This window comes from Abramis brama (genome assembly GCF_963993115.1).
Source record: "Abramis brama genome assembly, chromosome: 10".
In the NCBI taxonomy this organism is placed as follows: Eukaryota; Metazoa; Chordata; class Actinopteri; order Cypriniformes; family Leuciscidae; genus Abramis; species Abramis brama.
Window position 1 is genome coordinate 31090614 of NC_139972.1, and position 14196 is coordinate 31104809.

A 14196-nucleotide genomic window follows, 5' to 3' on the forward strand; every position below is an offset into this window, starting at 1 on the left:
TTATTCTGTCTGAAGTGTCTAGTGTATGCCAGTAGGTGGCAGCACTTAAATGAAGGACTCTGTATGAAGGAATAAAAGGCATAAATGTTCTGTTAGGATAAAAAAAAACACAACCACAATATTTTCACAGATATTTTAATCCAGTTTTTGTGCTCCACATATCAAAATAAAGGCATTTCTTTTACAGATCAGTTGCCACTCAGTGTAGCTTTAATAGTGGCCTGTATGCAGAAAACTAAACTACTACACAATTCTTTTCCAGCCTTCCAGAGTTTAACAATCAAGCTTTATAATATACATATAATAGCAATCAGCCTTTTCTGAGTGACAGACAGTACATGTGCTATATAATTTCCTACAGTAAAAAATCATACAGTGTTGTGCCACCAATACGATTGATCTAATGTATTTTGTTTTACTGCATAGATTGCATTGCAATGATAATATTACGATTTTTATTTCCCCAAAATAATCTAGTAAATAATCTATTTATTTATGTATATACTTTATTATTTACATCATTGTTAATGTTCAGTACAGTGTTTGATCTCTCGATCCAAATGTCCATTTCATGACTTAGGTGAAAGTAAAAATAAAATAAAATTGTATTTGTATTAGGCACTTAATAGGGGAGTTAATGAACATGAAAAAAGGCAAAGTAAATATTTTTTTTTACTTTTGGGTGAATATCTGTAACATTCATGTATTTTGATAAAAAATACTTTATGGACAAGGAGGAAACCCGTCCATGTAGGGCTTTAATAATTTATAAATTGAAAACGGCCCCTCTGACTCAGACAGATAACGCAATGACAATATCCAGGTGCCAAATAAATAAGGGCATGATGCATGATCAAACATGATGGTCTTGTCGTGTCAGTGGATTCAGGGTGAAAAATTCTCAGAATAAATCACTGGAGATTCCTCTTATTTCCAGATGAAGACAAGGTCTTAAACATCTGTCATTGTGTGTTCAGAAGTACTGAAGATGCAAGTGTGAATCATTATGTCCATAGCAGCAAAAAATGGTTTCCTATTGGGACGGAGTGACATAACAGATCATAACTAACTGAGGTTGTCTTTTAGAATAAAAAAAAGTCATACATTGGAGGTTGTGTTATGAAATGAAATGCACTTTTATAAACGGAGAATTCCTATGGAATCATACACTCTTGCATAAAACACAACCACTGCTACTCCACTCGGTCACTGCCTTCCCCGTTAATCTGGACCACCACGTGTTCTTTCTCCAGCGTGTCTGTGGTGTGTGTGTTGGGGAGTGTGAGCGGACAGGGCTGCGTGTCAAAATAGCGCATGCTTTCGGTTTTGTTCCGGCCTTTTCCGTGCAGAGACGTCACCCTGGTGAAGCAACTGCCGTACTGGATCTCGTCGGGCAGGTAGGACGTCCTCTTGTGGTAGCCAGAACCCGTGCTCTCCTGAGAGGCGGTGAGGAACACCACTAACTCAAAGTGTGATTGGTTGGTTGGGGCGTTGTTTAGGGGGCTGGAGGGAGATATGGGGTGAAAAAAGGTCAAAGGTGACAGAAAAAGAGGGCAAGGTCGTGACCCCAGGTTATCAACGCTGAATTCCATTGCGGTTTGATGGAGTTCGTGATCGTCATGTTCTTCGTAGAGAACGGCGCTCACATACACGTCCACCAGCGGCCTTGGAAGCAGGTTACACACGCGGAACATCAAACAGCGCCGACCTCTGACCTCGCACACTACGGCCTGAGGGCTGAACAGGATCCCGCCACAGCGCTTCTGAGGGCGGGAGAACTTCGCCACAAATGCACCTGATGGAGCAAAGAAAGAATTTGAATTTAAGGAAATAGAATGAAAAGGAACAGAAATTAAAAAAGCTAAATAAATAATTAAATTATTATTAATAATAATAATAACAAAACCACAGATTCACCTGTGAAGTGACAGAAAAAAGTTTTGAATTGAAAATTAAAAAAAGTAAAATAAAACTGCAAAAATAATTCATTAAATAAAGTATATTAATAATAATAATAAGTTTGGAAAAGGTAAGTTCGTCAAGACAAAGTTTGAATGTTACTTGAATTAAGTCTTGTCTGATAGTTTATAGGTGTTTAAAAAGTTAAAAAGAGTTGTTAGAAATGTCACCTATAGAAACTTGTATCTGTGTTATATACTTATTTCTAATACATTTATGGTTGAGGATGAGAAAAACACTTTTTTTTTTTTTTCACAATGCAATTATCTGTTGGATTTCTCTGAATTGCGTTTCCAATTCTTTTTTCCTGTGGGCAGTTCATTTCAAATTCACACTCATTCTGCTGTCTTTGATGACAAATCACAGGATAGTTGAGTCACATGAATCACATGGCATTTGCAGCTCAGCTGATTGGCTGGCTAACAAACCTGTATTCAGAGCTGAGTGCAATTGAGGCAAGATGTTAGCATGCAGATTGTGTTCTTTACCCCTGGGCAACCAGTCAAGGAACTGCCATCAAGAGGAACGTTTTAGGAAGTGTGCCTCCATGTCCCAGGTTTTTGAAACCTGAGGACATACAACCTGTGCGGTGATTGCTTGGGAGAGGATCATGCACATGCAATGCTTGAGAGTTCTGAATGTGCCCATTATGAGAAATTCACAATGAAAATGCTCTGTTCATGTTTGTCCCAATTCTCAATGGATGTGGGACAAACCAGAGGCTTCGGTCGTGAGGATCACAGGTCGAGCTGGCTGAGGAGTTAGAGAAAGGGTTGGCTCTTTCTCGCGCCTCGATCGTGGGCTCGAGGGATCAGTCAGTCAGGACGTGCTTTCTCTCAAGTCATCCGATCAGCAGATAGCATGTTGTTGGTACCATCCAGCCAAGAGGAAGCGGATGTGGTTTAAGAAGCCAAGGAAAGTGTGTACTGAGCCTTCTCAATCTGCCAGCCCCGCTTACGAGGGATGGCTGGATATCATGGCCTGGTGCGCAGCCAGATTGGACCTGTCTTGCGGGTGTGAAAAACGGGAAGTCGCTCGTGAAAGGGTGAAGAGTGGTATCAATCAATCAATCAATCAATCAATCAATCAATCGAAGTCATGGAAGAAGCAATATTCAGTCCGGATTTATATACTCTTGCAAGCTATCTCTCCATTGCGGTGTTGCAGGCCTACCAGGCAGATCTGCTAAAAGATCTGGATCAAGGTCAACGACTGTCCCCTGAAGCACTTGCTGCCGCACCATGGATCTAGCTCTCTGGGCCACTAAACAAACAGCCGCTGTTATCGGTCGCTCGATGGCAGCGATCGTGGTCATGGAGAGGCATCTGTGGCTGAACTTGGCAGACATCAGGGAGAAAGGAAAGAATTTTCTCCTCGATGCCCCAGTCTCGCCCACTGACCTTTTTGGCATATCTGTTGAGAAAGTTTTTGGAAAGTTAAGAGAGGCGAGGGCTCATTCGGCAGCATTCAGGAAATACATCCCGCACCCGAGGACTGGAGGCAAGGCCTGAGGGAGAGCGCACAGGAGGAGAGAAAAGACCTTATCTCAGGGAAGTGATTAATAATAAGCACTTTGGTAAAGACATGAATGCTGATGATAAATAACATCTTTCCTCCTTCTTCTGCCCCGAGGAAGCCTGGATGAGGCTCGATCAAGCCCGATAGTGACAGTGGAAACGCGAGTGGCCCTGGCACGCACTAGCACACCCGCTTTTGGCCCGACAGTGGAAACACAGCTATTGAGAAGTAAGCACTCTCTTTCCTTTCCCCAGATAAATTAGGCCTAGGTGTTTAAGTAAGGAAATATTACAGGTGTTGGAACCTGGGTACAGTGAAGCTGAATACAATCCAGGCGGTTGTGGCTCTTGTCTTATACTAATCTTATTAATCTTATTCCCACTACATGAATTGCGGCTCCCTCTGGTGGCCGCCTACACATTCTGATAGGGTAGAGAAGATGAAGCATGTTGATACAGTATATATACTCTGTTCATCGTCCCCTCTCAAGCTAAAGGCTCAGTACTCCCCTATGGTGGCACAATTAATGTTTTCCCCTTGGGTTGAGTATACTGAACAAATTGTTCCTTTCTAAACATAGTTGGGTTCACTCCCCTTTTTGATTTCTGTCTTCAGGTTAATGCAAAAGGAAACTAAATATGATCATGGCCATTTGTATTCCTGCTATTTATTTTGCTACCCCTCCCCAACTACTGCAATGGGTTTCTAAGTAGGGGTTTGCTTCCCTGAAAAGTGGGTTATTAAATGCCTGACTGACCTGTTTATCTCTCATGAGAGTTGACAACACTAATGAGTTGAGGAAGTTCACCTAGGGGCCGTCCCTCCTTGTTATCTGTCACTCACTGTGGTCCAGCGCTTTAAGAAAGAATACGAGCTGTGTCTAGGAGGCGTTGTATCTCTAGCTAGCCTTTTTCTTCTAATTCGGCAATGCTAATGAGTTGAGAAAGTTCGCTTAAGGAGCACCCTCCTCGTTACCTGTCTCTTACTAAGACAGGTAAAAAACCTGCAAGTTTTTTGTAAGTGCAAAAAAACAAAAGAATAATGGAAACCTTTTTAGGTCCTAGAAAATTATTTTACATAGAGCAGAGTTTGATTTGCCTCCCCAGATTTCAAGGGTCTTAAAGTAAGGCTAGATCCACTGTGGCTCTCGGTGTGGAGCCTCTCTCTACTCAAGGCTCCCCTTTGGAGAAGCGGCACTATCAGAGAGGGTAAAAAAAAAAAGACAGCGTGGCTCCCTTAGGTAAGCTGCCCTTTGAACACTAGGATTGAGTGAGGTGTCCCTCCCCATCTACTTTGGGTATTTAAGTAGGGTCCCTTACCCTCCTTAATCTCAGTTATCCAGGTTAGCGAGTAGAGGTTTTGCAAGAATCTGTTGCATTTAAGTATTTTGCCATTCTTGTGCCATAGCCTAATATATGGGTAGGCATTTTCCTCAGAAGTACTGGTACTGGCTAGGTTGATAGTTGAATATTGGGAAAAAAGAAAAGAAAAAAAAAACTCCCTGTGGAGGGGCATTTCCTAAGAGCTGTCTCAGATGAGAAAAGGCTGTCACAACCTGCCCATTTCTTTCCGTAGAGCTCTGCCTTTAGGGATAAAGTAGCCCGCTGGGGACGGAGGAAGTTTCCACTGAGACCGGGACTTCCCCTACTATAGAGGCATAGCAGCTAAGGGATCTTCTATTTTTTTGGAAGATAATGGCTTAGGGAATGCTATGACTAGACGGTCTGTGTACATACTTGCCCTGGATGGACGGTTGAGTCAATGTATGCTATGCCCACTGAAATATTTTCACGTAGTGAGGAAGGCATCCCTGTGGCATGGCAGGGTGGGTATTTGTTCCCCATAGTGTCCATCCAAGACGCAATGTCTCGTTTCCCTTCTCAAACCTCAGTGACAGTCATCATCATCTGAGACGTTCATCAGAGGTAATAACTAATCAACCAGTTGTCACTGCATGACAAAAATTAAGAATGATAGTGTAAACATGTTGCTTGTAGCATCTGTTAATTCACTTGCTTGTGATTATGGATGGTTTTAATGTTTCCAATGTGGCGGATATGTTGATGTACTTTTGCTAATGAACTGCAATCTACGTATTTAATATCTACAATATGACCCTAAAAAGCTGGACTTAGAACAAAAGTACCATTTATATTTTAGTTCAATAGCAGGACATCTACAGGTCATTCTACATTTCCTCTGAGGGCTTTAGTACCAGGATAATCTGCTCAATACAAAGCCAGAATTGTGATGCATTTACATTAATTACTCCATTGTTCAGAGGCAAAGTTCTCATGATGATTTTATCTTTTAATAGATATATTAATCAATGACTCTTTTATTTGTATATCTCTTTGTCCTTAAAGCATGTGAACTCAGGATTCACATGACTTACTGTACATTCACCTAAAGTCTTTAGCTAAGTCTTTGTGAGATTCTAAAGTTTGGTAAATACACACACACACACACACACACACACACACACACACACACACACACACATAAATATATTAATTATTAATTAGTGGGAATATGCATGTTAACATGATTTTAGTGGGCAATAAATATTTACCAATCATTCTGTGTAATGTTAAATCAGCAAAAGTGCTTTTTTAAGCTTGTAATATGTTTTTTTAAAATCAATATCGTACTTTAAACTCTATTTTTTATGCGGCCTTAATTTTTATATTATAACATTATCCCAAATTCTTTTCGTTTGAGTTTAACTTGTACTGAACCCGGAACATCCTTTTAACCTAACCTAAACTTGACTCATTTGAAATCTTCATTTCCAAAGGAAAGGTATATCTCCTATATAGACCTGGTGCATATTTCTACAGTAATATAGAAGACTGTGGTGTGTACCGGTGATGAAGGCCTCCAGCATGAGTCCCAGCAGCATCTGCAGGGCGAGCAGCGCTATGGCGGTTGGACAGTCAGCGTTGGGGTACATGGTGCCGTACCCGATGGTCAGCTGCGTCTCGAGGGCAAAAGAGAAGGCGGCGGTGAAGCCCGTCACGTGTTTGACACACAGCACGTGTCCGGGCGGTGGGGAGTCGTGGTTGGGCACATCCAGGTCTCCGTTGACACGGGCGAGCAGGTACCACAACACTGCGAACAGCAGCCAGTGAAGCAGGAAGGAGCCGCAGAACGCCAGCACCACCCATCGCCACCGCAGCGCCAGCCACGTCCCCCACATGTCCCGCAGGGCCCCGAACCACGTCTCTCTGTAGCCTGGAGCACTGCCTTGCATCAGGCTCCGCCCGTCCTTGTTGACCAGACGCTGGCGATGAGGTTTGGCCATCAGGGGGCAGGAGACGGCCTTTTGGTCACTGGTGGTGCTTGTCATGGTGACGGAAAGTTGGCAAGTGGCTGGCACCTGGAAAGATGAGCAAAGAGCACCTGATTTCAGCTACAAATTTCTACACATTTACATATGAAAATCTGATGTTCTTCAGGGGATAGTTCAACCTCCAAAAAATACAAATTCTGTCTGTGAAAATTAATTCCAAACATGTATGCTAACCTGTTATTTAGTCCTGTGAAACAAAAAGGAGACATTTTGAAGGATTTGAACCAGGTTGGCTGTTGAGCTCCAAATGTTTTTGCGAGGCACAGACTTAATTTTAAGCTTTTAAAATTAAAAGCCTTCCACTGATTATCCTTAATTCTCCATTAAAGCTCTAAAATTTTATTTGCAGATTAAAAATGGTGCCAGATTTGATGTAATTAACAGAAAACTGTGTTTTTCTCAACAAGCTAGATCTAATGTACGAAATGAAAATTAATGGGAGATTTTTAGTGAATATCAACCTAAATTTCTTCCTGTTCCAGTGTTGCTATTGCTAACTAAAAGTGTTCATCTTCATTTTTGGTATGTGGCAATAGGTTAAAATAAATTGAAGTATAAATGTTACATGGAAAAGCTTAAACTTGAAAAAATTAAAAAATTAAATGAAAATTAGAAATGTTGCCCAGGCAACTAAGTCTAACTAAAACAAGTTTAAGTTGAAGTACTAAAATTACTTAAACTGAAATAAAAATGAATTAAAGCTTATAAAATAATTATAAATTTAATATAATTTTATATTATATATCTTATAATATAAAAAAAAAACTAATAAAATGGACAAAGCGCATTTACCTAAAGTTTACTGATGTAAGTATGATGAAAGTAAATGTTTTAAAATTAAAATAAGAACTGAACATATAAAAATAAAAGCAAAATATAAAAAATTACTATAATAGTATATAAATAATATTGAAATAACACTATTCTGTTCGTTTAAAGCTAATGGATTGCTTCAAGAAACTTATATATAGTGCATAAGTTGAGAATGGTGTATTTATTATGTGTAATGGTATATATGGTGTATTTATTGTTATTATTATTATTTTACACTTTTTTGGCCTTGACAGCTGTCTCAATGGGAAAACAAAGAGTCTCCTTTTGGGTCTGGAACTACATGAGGCATGATAATGACAGATTTTCGGGTGAACTATTCCTTTAACATTTCAATAAAAAAATCTGCCATTTCAACTGCCAGGTGATTTAATTGGTGATGTTTCTCAGTGGGGTGTGTGTGTGGAAGGGACAGCAGGAATGTGTGTTTAATCCACTCTTTTTTTCGCTGTCTCTCTCTCTCTCTACCAGACGACTGCTAGTAATTAGTCTGACACTAAAAAGCAAAGCACTGAAATAATAATAAAAAAGAAAAAAAGAACTTCAATAGCACAATGTTTTTTCATCATGTCACATTAATTAATTATATTAGATTGTGTGCTAGAGAACCTGATGAAGAATAGGGTTTCAGTCCCTTTATGTCTGTAAATATTATGCAGACACACGAAATGTAAGTGCTTGAGCGTGTTTGGATGCCAGAGCTTGAGGTTAAACTGTAAAGAAGAAGAGAGTGTCACATTTTAATTTAACAAAATGTTAACTTGCCCTCCGGGTTCTCCCCGGTGAGGAGAGGGAATGTTCCATCTCAGGATGTGTGTGTGTGTGTGTGTGTGTGTGTGTGTGTGTTCAAAATATTTTAAAAAGTATTGGGTCAGTAAGATTTTTATTTAGAGAAATGAATACTTTTATTCTGCAAGGATGCATGAAATGGATAGTAAAGACATTTAGAATAATACAAAAGAATAGTTATTTTGCTTTCCTTTCATTAAAGAATCATGAAAAAACTGATGGTTTCCCCCCAAAAATAAATTAAGCAGCACTACTGTTTTTAACATTAATAATAATCATAAATGTTTCTTGAGCAGCAAATCATCATATTAGATAAGATTTCCGAAGGATCATGTGACTGAAGACTGGAATAATGATGCTGAAAATTCAGCTTTGATCACAGGAATAAATTAATTTTTCACAATCTCAAATTAATGCAGCTTTGGTAAACATAAACATTTCTTTCAAAACATTTTAAAAAAACTTACTGATAGAAACTTTTGAAATAAAATATAAGTAAAATTATATATATATATATATATATATATATAATTAAATATATAAATGATATATATATATATATATATATAATAAATAATTATATATATATATAAGTTTATATATACTGTATATAAATGATAATAAATAAATAAATATAAATACAATTGTATGTATATATGTATAATCGGATATATATAATCATTTATATACTGTATATATAAACTTTATATTTTATTTATTACCAATTATATACTATATATATATATATATATATATATATATATATATATATATATATATATATATATATATACATATATATACACATATTATTTGCTTCATCACAGTTAATGTCTATGAGAAATAGGGGTGCATTTGATTATAAACGTTATTAGATTGACGAAATGCTTATTGCTACTTTTATGTACTTTAATTGAAGGTTCTAGTTGTCACAGGGTGTTTGCAGGCAGACAGAAAAAGACAGATGAATAAAGTTCTCAACAAAGTTCCAGGTATACTCAAAAACCGCCATTAGCAAACACCAACTAAAAGTGACCGTGACCAGACAAATAGTGAAGACAGGGGTACAACTATATAGTGAACTAAACAAAGTGATTAATAGAACACAGCTTGAACAAATAAACCAATAATGACGTGACCATGGTAACTAAAGAGTGGCGGGAAATCAAACAAAGGAAGGCATGAACTGAAGAAATACAAACTAAAAGTCCCTGAACTGAATTAAACTGAACATAATGGTGACACTAGTTCATTCTGGATCAGTTTATCCAGTGTGCCCTCGGGTCCCTCTCCATGAAGTACACTTTTGATTAGACAAGGCTGAAGGCATGAATCTTTCCTGTACATCATGACCTAAACTTCATGAGAAAATTCATCACATGATGAATCACGGTAGACTGTGAGTTACATCTTGTAGCTTAGTGCGTGTTTGCGGCGCATGTTATTCATGTGATCGTGTCTGGCCACAGGGCGATAAAACACATCTCTCTTTATGTATTGTGTTCCACAGATTATATGTATTAATTAATTAACTCCATATATGTATTAATGCCATTCACTTACACAAACAATTTGCGGATGTGAAATGAGTCATTGCCACTTAACCATATTGTTTTATTAATCATAATCATTTATTTTAATGCAAAAATACTAATGCTTGTCTTCACTAGATTTCATTAGTTTATGAATGATGGGCTTTCAGTTGACAGTGTGTGACGCTGGTCAAATTTACAGACTAGACTTAGTGTGAAAAATTGCTTTTTATAAGCATGCATATATATGTTTTTGCGTATTTTTTCTTTTATACCAAAAAATGTCATATCCAGGCATATTTTTAGACGATACCATGTGATTTTACAGGATCATGATACATATTAGCAAACAGGTTTTTTTTCCACATATATTTATGTCAGGATACTTCTGTTTGCTGTGATGTCTAGGTTAAACATTTACAAATTACTTAAATTTGATTTTTAAAAATTAAATACTTGATTGAAATCTAACTAAGTACATCATTTTCTTTGTATTTCAGGATTGGTTTTCTAGCAGTTCTTTATTTTCTTTGATTCCCCCCCTTTCATCAGTCATATCTTTGATTGACATCTCACCGGGCTCTGCAATTATTAAGCTATACCTCAATGGCACCTCACCTTGTGAATGCTTACTTCGACACATGAGAAACAATGAGTAGCTGATTCCTGGATATAAGATTAACCTGGACCTTTGTGTGTGTGTGTGTGTGTGTGTGTGTGTGTGTACGGTACAACTATCTTTGTGAGAACCAGTTTGAGATTTAGACCATCGAAGTGAGGACACAGAGAGTAGAGTGAGAATTTAGTAAAGTGTTTAAGGGTCAAGACTTGGTTTTAAGGATAAGGTTATAATCAGGTTAGGTTTAAGGGTTCGGGTTAGGCATTTAGGCTACGTTCACACTGTCACTCCAAATCCGATTTTTTTGTGTATCCGATTGGAATCTGATCTAAAATTATTGACTGTCCACACTGTGTATCGCAGCAGTGTTTTCTGTAAAATCTGCATTGGTTTCCATGGCAATTGGTAGGTATACACCAAAAACAACAACAACCACAACATGGAGATATTTCCTTATTTACAACATGACAATGTGTAGCCACTGCGCTGGACTCCTATGTCCTCTGAGGCAGCGGCAGAACCGGCTTTGGTCCGTGCTGTCGTCTCTGCCCGTTTGCAAAACATGTCTCCAATACAGTATATTGTCATTTTCTGCTCGTCCGGCACTTTTGCAACAACGCAACCTTGTTTCTGCAGTGACTTTCAAAACAACGACGCTCGAAACAGATTTGTAAACATCGCATTTCACGTGATTTTTTGCCGTTCACACTTGCTAAATCTGATCGGATATGCACAAAAAACGGATTTGGACTGACGGCCTGAACTTAGCCTTAGTTGTGATGGGTAGGGTTAGGGAAAGGAGCTAGAGATTGCATTGTGTCAATGAATGTCCTCACAAAGATAGATGTGCAAGAATGTGTGTGAGTTTGATATGGTTGGCTTTGCTGTCAGTTACTGTAAGCACTGTAACTGCTGAACTTTAGTACATGTCGTGCTTGGGTTACTTATGTGAACTTCAAGATGAATTAGAATGGAAAAAATTTGTTTTGTTTTGGTGACTTTAGTTACGAGTTTAACCAGAGATTTGGTCTGATTAAAACTGAGTGACTCTCCACTGCACACAGTTCAATGTGTCAGAGTGCAAATGAGTCTGGTGTGCTCATGGGTAAATGATTATTTCAAGTGTTCGGTGTGTGTGTGTGTGTGTGTGTGTGTGTGTGTGTGTGTGTGTGAAAAAGGGGCCCGGTTCACGGACGAAAAGGACCATAAAACTATTATAAATTCTCCTAAAATAGTCCATATGACTCATATGATAGCTTTGTGTGAGGAATATAGTGAAATAAAAAATAAATCAATAAAGAGCAATGCTATTTGGTGTCAAATGACATCAATAATATTTTTGTTGATTTGACGGAAAGGAAGACATTCATACATTTCAGTCTTAATACAGTCATATTGGCTACTTTTATGGTGCTATTTTTGTCATTTTGGATCTTGTCAGACCCGCTCCTCATTGCCTTTCATTTCTGCCCTGGATATATATATTTTTTTAAATCATCTTTTGTGTTCCATGGAAGAAGAAAAGTCATATTGTAATGACATGATGGTTAATAAATGATAAAAAATTTTGTTTTGGGTGAACTATTCCTTTAAGACAAAAAACATAGATGACCCGAAATGCATCCTTTATGAATAAACAATGATTCACTAACACATGCAAACACAAACACTGCCCTGTGCTGATCCGGATGCTGATTTGTTTTCAATAGAGAGTTTGTCTTCTGAGACTGTGATTGGTCATGGTCACCCATGGAAAAATATTTTCTATTTTTCTTTTCTTGCTATAAATCTTATTTAATAATATCTCTAACAGAGCATAGAATATCCTGTTTTACTCACCAAATTTCTCTCTTTGGGGTTTATTAAGGACTCCTCAGAGTTTTCAGACGAAGTGTGAAATCTTCTGAAAAGTTCAAGCGGGATCTAGATTGTGAGGAACCGTAGATCCTCGGCCAGGGTGTAAAACCAATCCAGATACTTCTGTAGGAGACACCAAAGAGTCAGATGCACTGAGGAACTCCAACAAACACACACATTCAATGAAGAGAGCCGGCCCTGAAACTCATTGGTCACATTACTCAGCATGTGTCCAATTAGGAGAGCTTTAGAGAGGAGGAGAACACCTAGAGTCACTCTCTCTCTCTCTCTCTCTCTCTCTCTCTCTCTCTCTCTCTCTCTCTCTCTCTCTCTCTCTCTCTCTCTCTCTCTCTCTCTCTCTCTCTCTGTGTGTGTGTGTGTGTGTGTGTGTGTGTGTGTGTGTGTGATGAAAGGAACAGAACAGTAGCTTTTCGTTCTCACCCATCTTTCTGAAGCTGCTTTGACTGCTAAACTTCTTGCAACAACCGTTTCTCTTTCGGCTGAAGCGCGAAAACAGATTTTGTCCTGTTTTTGTTGGTCATTGTGAGTGTTTCTGCCTGAATGCTTGTGTTAATGCTTACGTAATATCTCTCATTTACAGGAAAGGGTCACCGCATTGCTGATAATAGTTTTTGATGTCACATTTAATTAAGTTCTTGGTTATGTTTCAAATGAGACACTTGTGAGATTACTGGGGTCTTTTTCCCCAGGAGTGAAATGTAAGAAGCTCCAAAGTCTCCATTTAATCTCAGTGCCGTTTGGAGAAACCTTGAGATTAAAGAGATCTTGTTTGTGGTTTTACTTTCCAGTGGGCAATGCCACACTTGTAAAATGTATCACTTGTGTAACCATACTCTATTAGGATTGTGCTTTGCACAGCACTAAAATGCTAATAAATGTTATTTCTAGTAATGATGTGAGGCTAATTGACAAATTTGCGAAGGAAAATAGCTGCGTGTGGGAAACTTTTGCATTGTATCAGGTCCAGCTTAACAGAATGAGAGCTCCACATAAAATAATGCATTGAAATATCAACAAATAATGGTGATTTATGAACAGCTTCTTCAGGTAGGCTCATCATTTTCTGTGAAATTACATTTGAATACAGAATGGTTGCATCACACAGCTGATGGGCTCAGTTCATTTCAATGATAAGAAATCTAAATAATAGATAACAGCTAACAGCTAGCTAGATTCTGTAGTAAAGAGCAAACAATGTTGTTAATTTACTAATGCCTTGCAGGCGAACATAGCATTACATATTTATATATGAATAACTTGTGTGTTAATTTATTTGTTGGATTGTCATTCTTTCTCCATTTTCCCCAACATTTATTTATGATAAAATAGATTTTTTTCCCCAAAAATTGCTGCCATTTACTCACCTCATGTCTTTTCAAACTTGCATTACTTTCTTTTTTCTTAGAACATCACAGGAAAACTTCAGAAGATCGTCTTCCTTGAAAGCCATCGGCCATACAAAAGACAAATGGGTGAGAAAAAGATATTAACCTATATATTATAAAACAAAATTATTGCATACTTTATCTTCAGTATCAAAAGTTCACATACCACATTTGCTCCTCAAGCATTAATGACCGTTCACAGCCTTTGTGGAAGTTGTGCAGTCTCTCAATTGTTCTGAGGCGAAGCTGGGCCTCAACATCTTTGAGAACTGTGGGCAGAACTCAGACGTGCAGCGCATGCAAGGCACTAAAGAACTTATGACCTGGAGGCTT

General features: G+C 38.1%; 1 protein-coding gene across 2 annotated transcripts; it reads right to left on the reverse strand.

Moving 5' to 3' along the window:
• Window positions 1-121: 121 nt before the first annotated feature.
• On the reverse strand, window positions 122-13859 carry kcnj13 (potassium inwardly rectifying channel subfamily J member 13). Of its 2 annotated transcripts, none has more exons than XM_084127449.1 (4): window positions 13843-13859; window positions 12440-12580; window positions 6343-6856; window positions 122-1795 (listed from the first exon to the last, which is right to left on the reverse strand). In XM_084127449.1, the coding sequence occupies exons 3-4, from the start codon at window positions 6824-6826 to the stop codon at window positions 1194-1196; spliced, it is 1086 nt and encodes a 361-aa protein (XP_083983575.1). In that variant the 5' UTR covers window positions 6827-6856; window positions 12440-12580; window positions 13843-13859; the 3' UTR covers window positions 122-1193. The 2 variants fall into 2 exon arrangements, with proteins under 2 accessions (XP_083983575.1, XP_083983576.1); XM_084127450.1 differs by lacking the exon at window positions 13843-13859 and adding an exon at window positions 12899-13012.
• Window positions 13860-14196: the final 337 nt, after the last annotated feature.